Below are 17,411 nucleotides of genomic sequence, written 5' to 3'. Positions count from 1 at the left end.
CCCCATGTATATTATATGTCTGCAAATAAACAAGATGCAAAATTTATCAACAGAAAACTTTAAATGTAAAAATTCTCAAACCAATATAGAGAAGAAACTACCTTTGAAAACTCAACTAAGACTACTGCCCTTGGATTCCTTCAAGCCGACTATTAATTATGCTTTATCTGGTCTGCTTCTGGTTTAATTTCAAAGAGTAAATTCTGATGTTAAAAAGTGATCTATAAAAGTGAGAGTATGATTTTAATAATGATTAGATAAAATAATCACTCTATTGATTATGTTGGCGTTCTTGACATTTTCCCCCAAATCAGCAAGGCTGCATAGCTTTATTAGTGTGCAAAGAATTGATAGCATTACTCAATCTCTTCATACGTTAATATAATTCACAACCAATCAACACAACTCCAGGATATATTCTCGCAATGATAAAAATATTTTTTTCTTTAGAACAATGAGGCTACTAATAATCAGAATCACAGACTTACAAAGGAAATACTGACAAACTCATACAGCTTTAATGTAGGTGTAACGTGCTGTTCTTAAAACAGGACTATGTGTTTACTCTAACTGCCAAATGTTCTGCACACTGTGGTTTTTCTTTTGTTTTTCCTTTGGTTCAACTTGTAACATTTTTTCCCTCTCCCTACCCTCCCCCACCACCCAGTTACATCAACAGCAATACTGCAGGCTTACTGTTTCAAAGCAGCCTTTGAATATATTCTCATATTTCCTGCTGGTAGCTGAGGAAACTTACTCAAACAAATGCAGAGAATTTAAAATTATAGACCAAACAAATACATGTCCTTCAGTTTAGGAAAATGTTTACAGACACAAGCAAGTTTGGTTTGGCCCTCAGATCCAATAGGAATGGGTTCAGAGAGACAAGAAAAAAAAAAGGTGCTTTTTAGTTATGTAATAGTATATGAATACATTCTAACATAAAATTTTATACAAATCTTCCCTTAATCATGAAGTCAGATTTTCTCTTAACCATTCTCCCTACATTCAAATCCCTCAGCCAGAAGTAACCACCATTGTCAGATATATCTTTACATAAATATAATATTATGTGTATATACTTATATATATAAAACATTTATTGCTTTTATTATTCTGCAACGTAACCTAAACAAAATCTCTTGTATTATAGATTAGATATGTCTTAATTCATTATTTTAAATTAATATATAGTGTTCCATAATGTTTGTTTGATAGCTTGTTCATTAAGGTTTAAATTGTTTCCACATTTTCTCTATGCTGCAATGAGCATCTTTATGCAGTGTGATTAGTTCTTCAAAATCTCACAAAGAAGTGTGACTGTCATGGCACCAAATGTGTGAACTAATTGTTTTAACAGATACTGCCCAATTGATTTCCCAAATGACTCCACCAACAGTGCATAAAAATACTGATGTCTGGAGGATGCTTTTCTGCAACTTTTAGCCTTTTTAGGCTAGGGCTAGTAATGCTAGGATCATTTTGAGAAGACAGTTTTGTGCACCCTGCTCAGCACCTGGTAGATATTCTACAAATGGTAGTTCTTTTGCCGTCCCTTTAACCAATTCAAATTTGATGACACTGTCAAATTAAACAGTGAAACTTACCAGCCAAGAAGACTAGCTTTTAAGGTAAAATAGTATACTGAGAAGTTTTATAAACTTGCAAAAATTAATTCAAGTAGGAATACATACACATATATATCTGCATCTTTATATCTATATCTATATCCATGTCCATATATTTATCTATATCACACCTTTAGGACATTTATTTATAGTAGTAGTATAGGCAGGGTTACTTCATTCGGATGCCAAGATGGTAGATATTTAAAAAGCAAATTGGTGCATCCGTACAAAGAATAGTCTGATCCTAAAATAAAGAAATTATTCAATCTTATCGTATTTAGAAAGCTGGTACATTAATTCCATAGATTATAATTTACTTATTTTGAGCCTTATTAGAATTGACCTAGGCAAATGTGGCTTACAACCCTCATGGAAACAGGAAAAATGAAATAGCTTCAAAAACTAAAATAGTATACTGGTAGTATAATGTGTGTCAAAGAGATTAAGACATATAGTGTTGACCAGTGTGAATTTAAATTGTAGCAGTGTTAGGCTGATTAAAAGGTAGGAATAAAATAGCTGAATATAAGTTTTATTAATTACAGAAAGACTTATTTAAGAAAACTTCCCCCCCCGGAAGTCTACAAAATTAGGTAAAATAGTCTGTGTAAATGTCCAAAATGAACATTATCTTGATGCTGGAAAGTATTTTCTGTGATATCTAGTACTAGGCAGGATTGCAGCAAGTCATCCCACAAACAGCCATTGTCTGCTCCATAGGAGGTAATTAAAAATGTTTGTGAATAAAGAAGATTCCTAAGTTTTAAAGGAACACCAAGAATAGGAGTCTAAATCTCCTTCTTGATAACCTATATTGGTGTTTAATTTTCAGTGTCACTCATCGATATATAGCTAATCTAAATCTTTAATGTTGAAAGCATTAAATTCAATGAATAGTTACATCTCTTGTGCATGTGCCCTCTGTGCTACAGCCCCACATTCCTTATAACAAAATAATTAAAAGTTGAGGAAGGAGTAGTGATCTATCATAAAATAGTGGAAAGAATCCTGGACTTGGAGTCAGAAGCCCTGGGTTCTACTTCTAGTTATATTACCAGACAGCTGTGTAATAATGAAAAATGAATGTCATCCCTGAGATTCAGTTTCCTTGTATGAGAAATGGGATATGGGTGTGGGTTAGTGTGGAATAGAAGGTCTTTAAGATCTTTCTTTATGTTTAACATTTTGTGGATATAAGAGATCATTCTCAACTTATTTTTCATAGAGAAAAAAATGTTCAAGTTCTTTAAATTTGTCAGTCTTGTTTTCCTTTGATGATGATAATAACTAACACCTATTAAGAGTTTTCTATGCCAAATATGTTACATGATTATCTTAACATTCAAAACAATCCCATGAGGAAGATACTATTATAACCCCATTTTATATAAAGTCAATTTAAATAAGATGGGTTAAGTAGCTAATACTAAGGTATTGGAATGGAAACTCAAGTACCATGACTACAGAACTCATGCTCGATCACTATACTTTGCCATATATATAGCATACCTCATTATATTTTCTGTTTCTCAAGTTTGGAAATGTAATTCTACTATAAAATTTGAATAGTCCTTATAATAGGAGGCTAGATATTTGTCCTTTTTCTTATTTATTGTCAAAGTCAATTTATGGGTAACTGAAAACAAGAGATCCATCCACAAATGGCTGTGTGTGAGAATGGTCCTGATTAAATAATTTAAACTTCTACAAATTCAATAGATTTTTTAAAATAGACTGCATGATATATTTATAGAGTGAACTCACAGTCTCTAAACTGAAAAAAAAAATCTAAATTTTTGCTTAATACTCATATCACTTAAGCTCTTCAATTTTGCAGGAAGGCCTTACTTTTTTCTGATCAAATATTTAGTATAGTATTAAGTAGCTTATTTCTGTGACTCAGATTTATTAAATACATAAACATTGCCTTGTTGGCAACTTTCTTTAGGTAGAGGTCTAGTGAAAATAATTTTGGTTATAATTAGGTAAGTTCAGGCTTAGTATAAAATCCAGGTGTACTTTTAACCATAGTGTCTAAAGATTTTCAACTTTAGGAAAGTTGTAGCAGCCCTCTTTCTCCTCCTCCTTCTTGTATAAAGTACATATGGCATTACCAATTTCAAGATCAGAGTGGATTAAAATCTGTCTGCTTTTTGGGATAATTTCACTACATCACTAGAGGTAATTGTCCATGCCTTGGTATACCATAAATTGGAGCTGAGAAACTCTAGTTGTCTTAGGAAGAATTCACTAGTCACAAAATTATCTTTTTTTTTTGTTTGTTAAAATAGCTATGTTTTTCAGAGTTAAAAAACTGTATGAAATGCAATTGGCCCCAGTTTCTGTTACTTATCTTAGTGAGAAAGCTTTTGAGTAGCTCAATACAGTGGAGAAAGAAGGGAAAGCAGAAGCTAGAGGTGTTATCCTCCTTTAGGTAGAAGGGAAATCTTAAAAACTTAGGACAAACTGCAAACGCCAAGATTATTCCAGGGTAAGACCTTGAAAATTAGAACAGGAACTATTTTTGTCCTCTAATATATTTTTGATACTTTCTACTCTGATAATAGAACATTAAAATGAGAAAAATACAATAAGAGTAGTCATTAAATGATTTGCTGAAACCAAAAAATATAAACTTGTTTAAACTGAAAATATTTTAGTATCTAATAAGGTCAATTAAGTGAGATAATAAATACGGTGGAAATATCAAGAGCTGGTTCTTAATACCAGAGCATTCATTAGCCTGCTGCACTACTTGGAAACATTTTGTTGAGCTATTTGAGCCTCGGTTTCTTTATTTGTACAACAAGACAAAAAATGCACAAATTTTCATTTGTACACTGTACAATTTGTATGACAGTTGTAATAATGCTTTTTCTACTCAATTTTTGGAGTTCTAGTGAGTAAATAACATATGTAAAAGAATTTTAAAAAATAAAACATACAATCTATTAATGAGACATTTTTACTGGGTTGGTTACATGTACAACTAAGATATTTGTTCAATATTTGTTATATAATGGTATTGAAAGAGATATAAAGATAGAGTATACTCTCTATCCTCTCCAAGTGTATAATCAGTTAGGGGATGAAAACTATTATTGTAAATAACAATATAATACCATAAGAGCTATAAGGAACTTACTATGGAAGTTTCAAGGGCTAAGAGATAGCTTCAATCTGGGACAATTTGAGATTTCATCACAAGATTACACTTGAGAAAGGTCTTGAAAAATTGGTATAATTTCACTATATCTATATTGGTGAAGATGAGGGATAAGAACATTTCAGGGGTAAGAGCAACATGAAAAAGGTATAATTGTGGAAATTTTGGAGCTATATTTGGAGAACAACAATTTATATTGTAGCTGAAACATAGAACACCAGAAGAGAATTTCCAGCAAGTAAGTTCCCTAGGAGCCAGATAATGGAGGGCTTTGAAAGTCGGACTAAGACATAGACACTGAGTGTCATTGAAAGTTTTTGTGTAGAAGAGTGATATGAGGTGTTTGTAGGTGATTTAAGCAACTTTACTAGAGAACATATTATTTGATGTAATTAGGTTTGTGAAGATTTTTAAATAATTTTATGGAGAAACCTATGCATCCAAGCTGGTCTGTGTTAAAAGAGAAATGGGTAAATACTATCTTTGAGGACAAAAATCTTTCCTTGGAAAGTTCTAAATGTATTTTGGTGTGTGGATAAGAACTGAACAGTACTGGTGGTTTTAATGAGGGAATCTTGGGGCACATAACTGATAGGTGAAATCTATTACAGAATAATTGAGTAAGATTCAATAAATAAAAACACTTCCCCTAGACAGAATTTCAATAGCAGGGGAGTTAGAGAGAATATCTTTATAAGCAAATGAGAATATCTTTATAAGCAAACTTTCAAGCTAATTTGCTTAAAGGAAGTATCACAAGATCCCCGGGAAATGATATGATGATAGATCAGAATCACTAACTCTTTAACATCATTTGCCATAATAAGTAATCATAAATATTGTTCATATGGGAAAAAATATACATCAAATATAAAAAAGTCAAATCTAAATGCTTAATGGGGCCCGAGAGCCAGAACAGAAAACTAATTGACGTATTAAATAGCTTCCTTATATTTCCTCTATGTGTTGTTCACTTTTTAAAGAGACAATTTATGTCCTACTTTATTTTTTCAGTTCAAAGAGAAGGCATAGACGACTGAAACCCATAAACAATCCTAGTCATATATCTTTATTAAAGCCAATGCTGGCAGCACATTCAGACATTTTTGCAAGCCATAATCACAGAAAGAGAGGACCGAGAGGAGAGAGAGAGAGAGAGAGAGAGAGAGAGAGAGAGAGAGAGAGAATTTCCAGTTTCATTCTATTCCCCAAACATTTATTTTGTCTTTGAGTTTTGATATTAAAATAATTTAAACCCTCACCAGAGGAGAAAAAGAGCAATTAGGAGGATTCTTTTATAAACTGTATAAATGTCTAACCAATGTATTGTATACTTGAAACTAATAATAAAATAAAATTTAAAAAATTTTCAATATGCTCCACAGTAGAGGGGAAGAAGGACCACAGAAATAATATACTACTTGATATCATAAGTACTTACAGTTAAACAATAAAAAAAATGATACTTGCTTTAAAAGGAGACCACATCTGGTATAGATTTGAGAATGAAGTACTACACTGAGGAGAGGATAAGAAGATTCAGGGTTGGAAAAGACGTCTTGAAGAAGACAACTTTCCAGATGGATTTTAAGAGATAGGTAGAATTCCAGCAGAAATGTGAGGGAAGAGTGAATGTTGCTAGAGTGGGGGATGAAATGAACAAAGGCAGGAATGGGAGGAAAGCGAAATGCTCAGTTTGTTCGAGAAACAGAGTATCATAGTGTGTCTGGAACATAGGTGGAAGGAGGTGGGTAGTGGGAGATAAGACTGTAAAAGTAAGATGAGATTGCCCTGAGGAGGACTTTTAACATCAAGACGAGTATGAACCTAAATTTGGAAGCTCGATTATCAAAGATTTTTCAAAGATTCTAAGTTACGAATCAAATGGCACTTTATTGCTGAGATTATAAATTCCACAGTGAGGTACAAGCCGATTTTATTTCTTCATAACATTTCTATCAAAATTCTAGCAATGCATTTATAAGTCTTTAAATAACTAAAATTAATCAACTTATTACCCAGGGATGGAACCTTGTATATTTGATATAAAACAATCAACAAAATTTATGAGAAAAATATAAAAAAGAATTCTGAACAGCAACAAAAAATATCTGCCTTCTAAGTGAATAACATAGTATTTTGAAAGCATTGAAATGTTTATTTACATTATTTATTTATGTCCTAGCCTATGTCCCAAAAGATTTTAGGTGGTTCCTAATGGGAGCGCGTATAAGAAAATGATCATTAAGTGTAAGGAGGAATCAAATATCAGAGACTATGACATAAATAAGAGCCAAATGTATAGACTAAGAATGTGCAGTATAGCATGGTGGTTACAAACATAAATCTGGAATTAGACTGCTAAATTTCAATCCTAGTTCTACCACATAGCTGTATAAACTTGAGCAAGTTACATAACATCTCTGTGCCTTGGTTACCTCATCTGTAAAAATGGAAATGACATTTGAATTTACTTTCTAAAGTTTAAAATTAATTCTGTAGGTTAAGGGAGATATGCAGTTTCAGAGAGACTATGAAACCCAGATTACGTGCCTAAAAGAAAAGAAGATGTATTTTATTTAAAGGGGTTAATTTTCACCTTTTTCCTCTTCTTAACCATTTGCTCTGTCAAAAGTGAGATTCTAGGAAAATTATACAAATAAATAGAAGGAAAGATCCATGCATACATAACATAAAATCTTTCATTCAAGTTCTTTTATTAAAGGTTATGAATTTAATTCTTCCACTGAAATAGTCACTCTAAACTTATACTTTGAGAGTTTGTGGTTTTATTTCTTATTTTATTTCTATGTACCCATTATAATTAGCAGCACTTTGATCACACATTTATACTACCATGAATTTCTTTGAATGTGATGATTTTAGAAGTATTTTTATATTTAAATGAGTGGCTTGAATATATAGCTCTGCAGTGTCCAGTAGACCTCTTTGCAGTATTCTTTTTTGTGTTGTCCAATGCAGTAGCCACTAGCTACATGTGGTTGTTGAACACTTAAAATGAGGCTGGTGTCACTGAGGAACTAAATATGCATTTAATTTTATTTTATTTTAATTAATTTAAATGTAAATAGCCACATGCTACCTTATTGAAAGTGCAATTCTAGAGGAAACATTAAGTAAGAGCAGAATGCTAGTAAGTTTTCATGCTCAGTGTCACTATGTTTTGAAAAGGGAAAAGAAAAATCTACAGACTAAAAAAACTCCATCTCAAATATTGAGGTTCAAGTTCAAAGAATCTAAGATCATGGGAATTTCCAAATTACTCTTTCTAAAGGCTATCTATGCCTGTAAACATTATAAACACATTTCTACTGTTCCAGTCTTTTGATCATATACCATGAGCTTTAGAAAAATATTTTAATGCTTTTCCTCATTAGTCTTTCTTAGCTAGAAGAGCCCTAATAAACTTTTCAAGCATATGTCTTTACTTAATCTTTCCAGTGTGAAAGAAACTCTTACTTTATAGTCTATTCATCTAGTTTATTAACTTATTTTGTCTGTGCAACTAGGAGATTTTGTTGGCTATATTTTTGTAGATTAATAATACTAATAGAAAGAATTATTGAGTGCTAACTCTGTGCTGGAAGTATGCTGGACACCTTCACATGTTATCTCATTCAATACTCACTACAACCCTGAAGAAAGGTATTATTGTTCTCACTTTACAAATGAGAATACTGAGGTCCTGAAAGATCAAGTAATTTATTCTAACTAATACAGAATTAACACTGTGCTGTAAATGGTTTTCCACCATTTATTATTGCATTTGACTCTAACAACAATCCTATGAGTTAAGTATCATTGCCCCATGTTACAGATGAGGTAACTGAGGCATATAGCTGGCAAGCCTTCAAACCAGGAATTAAACTCAAGAAGTTTATAACCTAAACCTACACTCTTAGCCACTACACCAAACTATTTCATAGTTCAGTTCTACCAAAGTCTATCTCATCACTGCACACTTATTATTTGCAGTCATCCCTGAGACATTTCTCATAGATTCATTTGTATGCACATTTTCTCCACACAATGTTCTCTGGAACTGATCTTTAGACTCTGTAAAATATGAACCTCTTCAGTCAATACCTGTTGGCTTTCATTTTCCTATTGATAGCTCTGATCAAAGAGTTCAAGACCTTGGTGCAATAGATATAGGCAAGACTGTGAGACTGCTGGGAATGAGAATTAGGTAATAAACAGAGAAGATTACGTACATAGTACAGGACTTTGTTCTCTAAATACTTGGAAGCTTGTTGAAATGAACATGGGACTCTTTCACGTTGTCTAATTTAAAATTTTAAACTTTACTTAAAACTAATAATTAATATAACATTTGAAGAAAGAAACCATGAGAGCCTCATGGATGCTCTTGTCAGTCCTAACGACTATGAGAATCACTAAAAATAATAATAGTGACTTAGGAACATTCTAGGCTGAACAGTTTCCAAATAGGCAATATCTTTAAAAACCACAAGAAATTTATGCTGACGGAATTTCCCAAGGCAAATAAATTGTCATTTGAATAAATTCCATGAATAGTATGGTAGATGATTTTGTTGGAACATTTCAAAACCAGTAACATGGTTAAACACACCTGTCTTAGGTTATTGTTGAGATGTTGTTCCAAGCTTTGGACAGGAAGAAACATGTAAATTATAATGATCTTTCTTTAGATGAAACAAACACTTCATTAATTAAAATATATGAATCTGTTCTCACATATAGAAAATGATAGAAATTACTAGAATGTATTTGTAATAGAACAACTTCCCCTCATCCCTTCCCTCCAACAGAAATTCTCATTTAAGAGACCAATTCCAGGATAATTTCTCTTCTTTCTCCCCCAAAAAAAATCTGGAAAAGAAAATAAAGTATACAGTGCATGCTTTTTGTCTTTAAAAAACGAGAAGTACATATGCCTATTGGAGTCAAAAAAGGATCACTACTGAAATAGCACTGGTGTGCAGAAAAAGTTAATTTAAATAGACTTGTTTAGAAGGATTTCCCTTTTAAAAGGTGTTTAAGAGCATGGTAAATTTCCCAGTTGTTTTACTATGAATTGTCAGGAAAAGAAATTTGGATCACAAAAGTTAAAGGACAGATAGAGGGGGAGAAATTTAAATCATTTCTTCAATTTAATTAATTAACTAATTAATTAATTTTCAAAAATTAAAAAAAAAGTTAAAGGACAAGTTCAACCCTCTCTCTTCACCCCACGTCCTCCCTTTCCCGCCCCTACGATGACAGCTTGTGAGTGCCCTTGACTGAAAACAGGCCCAGCAATTTATCAAACCTCTCTTAAATAAGAGACAAAGACAATTGGTATGGGCATTTTCATCCGACAATTAGTTGCACTCACAATTTCTATACCTTCATATAATTGTAAGTACAAAAGAGATAACAAAAGCTGAAAACTGGGCCTCTATCCTATGACCTCATTTCTTTTTCAGGCAACCTATTTTCCTGAACAATCATTTGCTTTAGCGACCACGCCCTTGAACAACAATTTATCTAAGCAACACATCCCTCCTCACAGAACAGGAAATTTTTCTGATAGGGCATAGAAATCCTGGCACAGTAAGGAAGCTATCCACAATCTTTGTAACAAAAGAAAAAGGAAAAAATATCATGTAACAAAGATAAACCCAAGCTGAGTAATTACTGAGAGCAGAGGCCATTTATAAACAGACATTCTCTTCTGGGCTGCTCTCTAGAGTTGAATTTGGTTGCAAGTTTCAAATTCAAAAGCAGGGTAACCCATATAACACATAATAACACATACATTAAGAGGTCCCAATTTGTACCCAAACTTGTTTTATTCAATAAAATAATCATTTAAAATAATATTTAAAAATGAAATATAGAAATTTGAGATGCCTACAGACTATGCCCTGTATATCTGTCCTCAATGTCACCTCTCCCTGGTTAAGAAAATGGTATTTATCCAGATAATCACAGTGCTTCCTACACAATAGGCACTTAATAAATATCTGTTCAATAATGACTGCTATTAAAAAATATTTTATTTTGATTCATTTCTCTTTCTCACAACAGAGCTCCTTTGAATATATGAAAAAATATCTTGAACTTCATGAAAAGCTGAATTAATGGAAAGGAAAAATATATGTCCAATGAGTAATTCACATCTATGCTGTTCATTTAAGGCAGTATTTAATTTTGAGTTGTAATGGTAAATTAATATTTAAGTTTTTTAAAAGTTTGAACTATAAAGTTTTTCGTTTCCTTTTATTTAATGTAGTTTCTAGAACACTATTTATTTACAATACTACATTCATTTCTAAATCTATCTATGACCTTAATTACACTGTGTTTGATTTTATCTGTTCATATGGATAAACCTAGTAATTTTAGTTCTATCATTAATTTAGACAATTTCATCAGCAACTGGTTTCTACATTAAATATTCTCTGAAGAACACTCTATCAATCAGACAGAATAATAACTGAGAGAATCATAAAATATATCTGATCAATTATAGGTAAGAAGCAAAGCTACATTATATCTGGATCAATTTAAAATATATTTATGTCTATAAACACCATTTTAGTGCACAAGAAGGCAAGAGAGGAAAAACGTATTAAAAAGCCAGAAATAAAAAATACTAAAGTGGTTAAATCTAAAATGTCTACTAAGCTAAAATTAACTTTCGAGAAGCAAAGCAGAGTGGCATCAATTTCGGTTTCTCAAAGGCAACATACTTTACTACTGGCAATTATATTTAAAAATTTTTTTTTATGAATTCTGAATGTCATTCAAACACCAAAAGGCTAACAACAAAGTGAAAGTTTAATTGAACTCATGATGACCAACAATTGATTATAATACCCATTTTTCTAGGTGCCATGGTCACAAACTCTAGCGACAGAATAGCTACATACCAACTCAAAATGTCTCTGAAACATGACATATTAAGAAGAGACTTTATTAAAACATAAAACCAACTAAAAAAAGATTTTGAGTAATATTTACCGCTTGCTTGTGCTTAGCACAGTATATAATGTTGCTGTCACATCTTATCCATTTCATTAGTATGAAGATAATTTCAGATTAAATTTAGGTCCTACATTATACAATGTCATCCTGCCAGTAAACAGGGAGAAAGGAAAATAAAATAGAAGTGTTTCCTAATCACATTCTTTGTGACAGCTATCTAAAAGCTTTCTCAACAAATGATCTTTTAGTGGATTTGTGAATGTCCTTTGATAACTAACTCAGTTTAAAATTTTATAGTGAAATTTTCTCTTCTTGTTTCACTAAGGAAATGAGCTTCTTATTTTTTTCCTTTACCACATTTTTAGATTCTCAACTTCCTCATCTTTACCTAGCCCTTACTTTTCTTTCTTTTCAATTATAAATAACTTTAGACTTCACAACACCCTCCATTCCAATCTCTTATCCCAGTTTCTGTGGCCATACTTTCTGTCCCTAAGGTTCTTTATAAAGTTTTTTATGGAGAACTAAGTTTCAGGATGGAGATAGTCTTGTAGGATCACTTCAACAAATATCAAATAGAAAGAAAGTCTTGTAAAAAGCTTGACCAACTTGGACCAAGGATTATTAAAAAGAAAGTTGAACTAAGGAGCACACAATAAAATGCAGTCCTAAAAATTGTTCTGTAGTCGATATTTACAATTTGTTAAATTTCAGCTATTAAATTTTTATCTATTCATCTTTCTTTTACTAGCAGGTTGACAAGAAAAGAGGGTAATTATTTAAATGACAGGGCGGTTTTAGCATTCCTATGATAATAGTAACTATTGGTTTTGATTTTCCTTTTGAGACTAAGAAACATAGGTGACACCCACTTTGTTGTTATTAGCATCTAATACAGAATATTGGAACGTACATTTGCATTATTATCACTTATACAAACTAGTGTTTTTAACCTTTATATTTTTCTTCCCTTTGACTTCAATATAGGTGGAGTTTTTCTCAACTAAGAAATTACTAACAGTTAATCTTAGATTTTTCTTCATATTTTTCCCTCAAATTAAGCTAGGAGTGAAATAAAAGGTTAAGATTGTGGCCTTTGTAGTTGTTGGGTTATCAATATGTTTTTTAAGATTCTTTTAAAATAGTTTCATTATATACTTTAGCAATGCTGCTTTGTATCCTACTTTAAATGGCATGATAATGCAACATAAGATAATATCCCAATGTTTTGTTTTGTTTTGTTTGTTTCTTGTTTTTTGGTTTTTTTTTTTTTGTTTTTTTAGCTCTTCACAGTACAAACTGTATTTTGAAAACATAATTTCGGTTTGGACAGAAGTTTCCAGAAAGCTTAAAGACATGAAAATGTAATATAAAGAGAGTCAAAGAATGAAAACATAGAGCTATTAATTTTATGTAGTCTTACAATGTTCCTTTACATTCATTAGCATGATTATTAGCTCAGATACTGATGTTGAAACAACCTCTTTAAAAACAAATTTATTTTGTTTTAAAGGGTGTCTTAGCATTCCACCCTTTTTAGCTTTTATATAACAATTACTTATATCTTGTCTTCCTTAATCTTATATCCACTCTTTCAATATTCTTTCTACCAATATCCATAAATTATTCGCCTTAGCTATACAAGAGCCAATGGTTTCATTTTCAGAGATGAAACACATATGGCAATTCAAACAGGGATTTGTGCCTGTCATTTATCCTGGGACAGCATACTATTTACTGAACACAAATATTTGCTCATCACTCTATATGTGCCATTGTCCCTGAACCAACATACTTTATATAAAAACTTGTTTACTTCTGATATGAAGTGAATCAGTGGGAACCTATTTTATAAAAATTACTGTATTCAAGTTGAGGATTGCTTTGCAGTAGGGACAAAAGAATACCTCAGAACAGATATTCCGCTTAAATCCAACCCCAAAAAATAAGTCATTTTATGCTCTAGTTAGATTATGAAAATCATTAAAACTGGTAAACGACCAACCACAGGCACTAGTCAATGAAAGAACAGCCAAGGAATGGAATTTGAGTGAGTGTACATTGCATATAAAGCTCTAATCCACCAAGAAATAACATCCTTTATAACAGAGGCAGAGAAACAGAAAGAAAAAATGAAGTTCAAGATTTCCCTCTCTCTACTATCCTGGCATAGCTGTCTTTGTGGTACCTGGGAATGGTTGCTCCAAACCAAATTTTGGTAGGAGGAGGCATTTTTGAGAGGGGAGAGCACTTCCCGTGAGCCGATGGGGTCCAAGGCCTGAACCACCTTGTTCATGGGCCCACTGTAGGTCCTCACTCGCTCATACACTACATTTTTTTCTGGAAGCTGCTGGGCTTGGCTTGACTGATGGTAGCAATGGTAATGCTGGGGCTGGCACTGCAACACTTCTGAGGGCTGCTGAGTCCCGCAGCTGCTGCTGCTTGTCTCATTCCAAAAGCTTGAGTTCATCATGTTCTCAGTGGTCAGCAAGGTACTCTCCAGATGTTCTCCCTAAGGAACAAACACAGAGAGAGATCGTGAAAGGAAGGGACAGGAAAGCAGGCAGGCAGGAACATGCAAAAGCCTATTATCAACCAACTCTGCCTATAGTGGTGCCAGGGAGAAAGAGTTACCTGAGCAGCAGCAAGAGCAGGTCTGGCAGCTGTAAAGAAGACAGCAAAGTATTTGAGCTTGAGCGGAAAGTGGAGCCACCCTGAGATTACTCCAGGAAATGGTATGGACACGCCCCTGAGGGGTGGATTCACCAGACATTTTTACCTGCTAGGAGAGATCCTCCTTTGCCAGTGGAAATAGCTACTAGACCGCCCAGTAGGTAAGGGAATCTGGAAAGAGCAGAAGTGTGGAACTTTAGGGTTGAAGCCAGAGCTTCCAAGTCCACAGGCTTGGAATTCCACTTTAACTTTAAATAGGCAGGCAAAGACATGCCCATACCAAAACTTATTAGAGTCACAAACATCACATGAAAGTGGCTTTGGCCTGGTTCTTTTGAAGATTAGTAAAGGTATAACTATTATCATTAGAGAGTCCCAGACCAAAATATGGGGTATTAGCCTAGGGATATACTAACTCACAGATAAATCTGCATTCTTTACAAAACTCAGCTGATAATTGCAGTTAAGAGAGATTACTATAGGGTCTCCTTCTGGCAACTCTCTCTAATTTATGAATCTGTTTATCTCATTCCAGGCTTAGTATGCCTTACTAACTTATATTGAAGTAGAGTTGCCTAAATGATTGAATTGCTGTTTAAACATGGGGGATTGATCAAGAAAAATCTAAGTATTCCACAAATGGTTTGCTGGTTTTTTTGTTTATAATTTTCTTTTCTTTTTTTAAAAAAAAATTATTATTATTTTCAAGCATACAGTACATTGGTTAGACATTTACATAGTTTTAACATTTATATTTATTCTTTTGCATTTTTACAAAAGAATATACCCTGACTTTGTGCCCTAGGAAACACTGAGTTGGATTGCCTTTTTAATATGTAATTGTTAACGAAGCCGCACATCCTGAGAGGTGCCTTACCTGATATAATGAGATTTAAACATGCTCAGCACTTATATTACTACTTGAAATTACAACCATAATGCCTACTTACCCTCCATATCTTGCCTTGCAAGATACTTTAGCACTACTGAACTCTAGAATATTCACTGAGGGTGTCTTCAGAAAAGGAGTGTCTTTCTAGTGTGTACATATACCATAAAATCTAGCATATTACTACCATTCTGTAGGGGAGGCGACTATTATTGAGCTGGCTAGCCAGCTTTTATCTACTGAGTGAACAAAAAGTAGTGATTTGCTGATCACTTACTATGATTATATACTGTGCAAGAAGGTTTACTAGGATTATCTGTCATCCTCACAACCTTATAAGGGTTGATAGGTGAGGAACTGAGGCACAGACACAGAGAGGTTGAAAACTTCCCAAAGTTAAACAACGAGTAAATGGTGTGTCTGAGATTTGAACATAGGGCAATTCATTTTAGAGTCTAAGCTCTTATCTATATTATATGGTTAGATAGATTTAAAATTATGTTCTACATTTGGCCATCTAATAAATCTTCTAGATGGAAAAATCAAACAGTTTTGAACTACTAGCTTGTGATTTTAAAAGGAACCTTTAGATATTTTATGGGAGAGAAGTATCCGAAATGTTTAAAATTGACCTTAAAAGCTCTTTAAAATAATTTATTGTATATTTATATTTAGATTCGTGTGTTGTATGCAGAGCTTTCTAATCTAATCTTTGTTCATTTTAATTCTGTTCCTCAAGAACCAATGAAAATTTAATTAGAAACATGTAACCTGCCAAACAGCTTAGCAAAATACCAGATCGATAACTTGTTAATATCATTAGCAATATCATTTTGAATAAGCTTTCAGCGTGACCAGGGAATGGGTGTTAAATGGGGCCATTCACAATAATTTCAACAATTCAGCTCTAATTGTTGAAATCTGAATTTAAAACACCCACGAACACACAAGAACATACACAGAGTGTTTTAATATCTGCAGCCAAGAGGCGACCTAGTAAATAAAGAGATTGACATGAAGAATAAAAATTTCTTCATCCATTAAGTGGTGACCATATCTTCTCTCTACAGTTCTTTGATATGTGGTATTTTGAAGGCAGCCACCCAGATGCAGTTGGGCAAAAATTAATGTGTAAAACTGATACTTTCATCTAATCCTTGAACCTCAACCGTCACTGTTCCTCATCCCTGGGTATGAGGGAAAGAGAGCTTGAAGCTAATGGATAGTATGAGATTAGGCATGATCAGGAAGACAAACCACATCTAACTGTGAAGCATGTGTTGGAGCACCCTTGTTCACCTTAGAGAGGTTTATCAATCATTCTCACCAAAGTTTCTGCTGCTTCTCTGAGAATCTATTTGTGCCTTCAATAATCAGCATCAGTAATTGTTTTATTTCTCCTTCATACAGATGATACTAATCCTCGTCGATTTTTGATTAATAAATATGTAAATATACTTGACTCTTTTATGGTACTCGCCCTATTTTCTACTTAAAAACCCAAGGGATTGACACTGTTCTGTAAATCTCATGATTACGCTACCTTTCTAACATTGGTGGATGAGATAGTAGAGTTGATTCCTTATTCTCAGCTCCGGACTTGTTTAGAGAATCCTTAATTATATTTCTGGCAGTTATTTTGTTTCACTCAGTAATACAGATATTTTGTGTTTAATATTTTTAAAAAAGTCATTTATAATGATGGATTATATTTCCCCTTAGAACTGATATCCCTTAAGAAACTAATTCAGTTCTATCAGATTTTTTAAATCCATATTGCTTCTGATTATAAAAATAATTCATTCTTTAAAAATTTAAATAACCAAAGACACAAATAAAGTAGAAAATTAAACTTCCCAATTGGTGGTTGGAGTAGAGATGGAGTAAGGATTAGGAATGTTTGCTGTATAATATTGGTAAAAAAAAAACAACAAAAAAAAAACACAAAAAAAACAGTAGAAGGAAAGCAGGGAGGAGGAAGGTAGATAAGGGTAAAGAGAGTCCAATATATGGTGAGACAGAAGGAGATTTGACTTTGGATGGTGAACACACAATGCAATACACAGATGATGCATTGTAG

The 17,411-nt window shown here is 32.9% G+C and overlaps 1 protein-coding gene across 1 annotated transcript in view; it reads right to left on the bottom strand.

Annotated features, from left to right (window-relative positions):
• POF1B (POF1B actin binding protein) overlaps positions 1–14,471 on the bottom strand; it is an 83,762-nt gene extending 69,291 nt beyond the window's left edge. The window contains exons 1-2 of the mRNA XM_039869908.1: positions 14,404–14,471; positions 13,958–14,281 (exon numbers count right to left, since the gene is read on the bottom strand). Coding sequence (XP_039725842.1) covers positions 13,958–14,242 — 285 coding nt within the window. The 5' untranslated portion in view covers positions 14,243–14,281; positions 14,404–14,471. The remainder of the gene's footprint in view (positions 1–13,957; positions 14,282–14,403) is intronic.
• Between the last annotated feature and the right edge of the window lie 2,940 nt (positions 14,472–17,411).

Source organism: Pteropus medius, unplaced genomic scaffold (assembly GCF_902729225.1).
Source record: "Pteropus medius unplaced genomic scaffold, Ma_sr-lr_union100, whole genome shotgun sequence".
In the NCBI taxonomy this organism is placed as follows: Eukaryota; Metazoa; Chordata; class Mammalia; order Chiroptera; family Pteropodidae; genus Pteropus; species Pteropus medius.
Note: the sequence above shows the minus strand (reverse complement) of the source record. Positions and strands in the feature narration are given on the sequence as shown.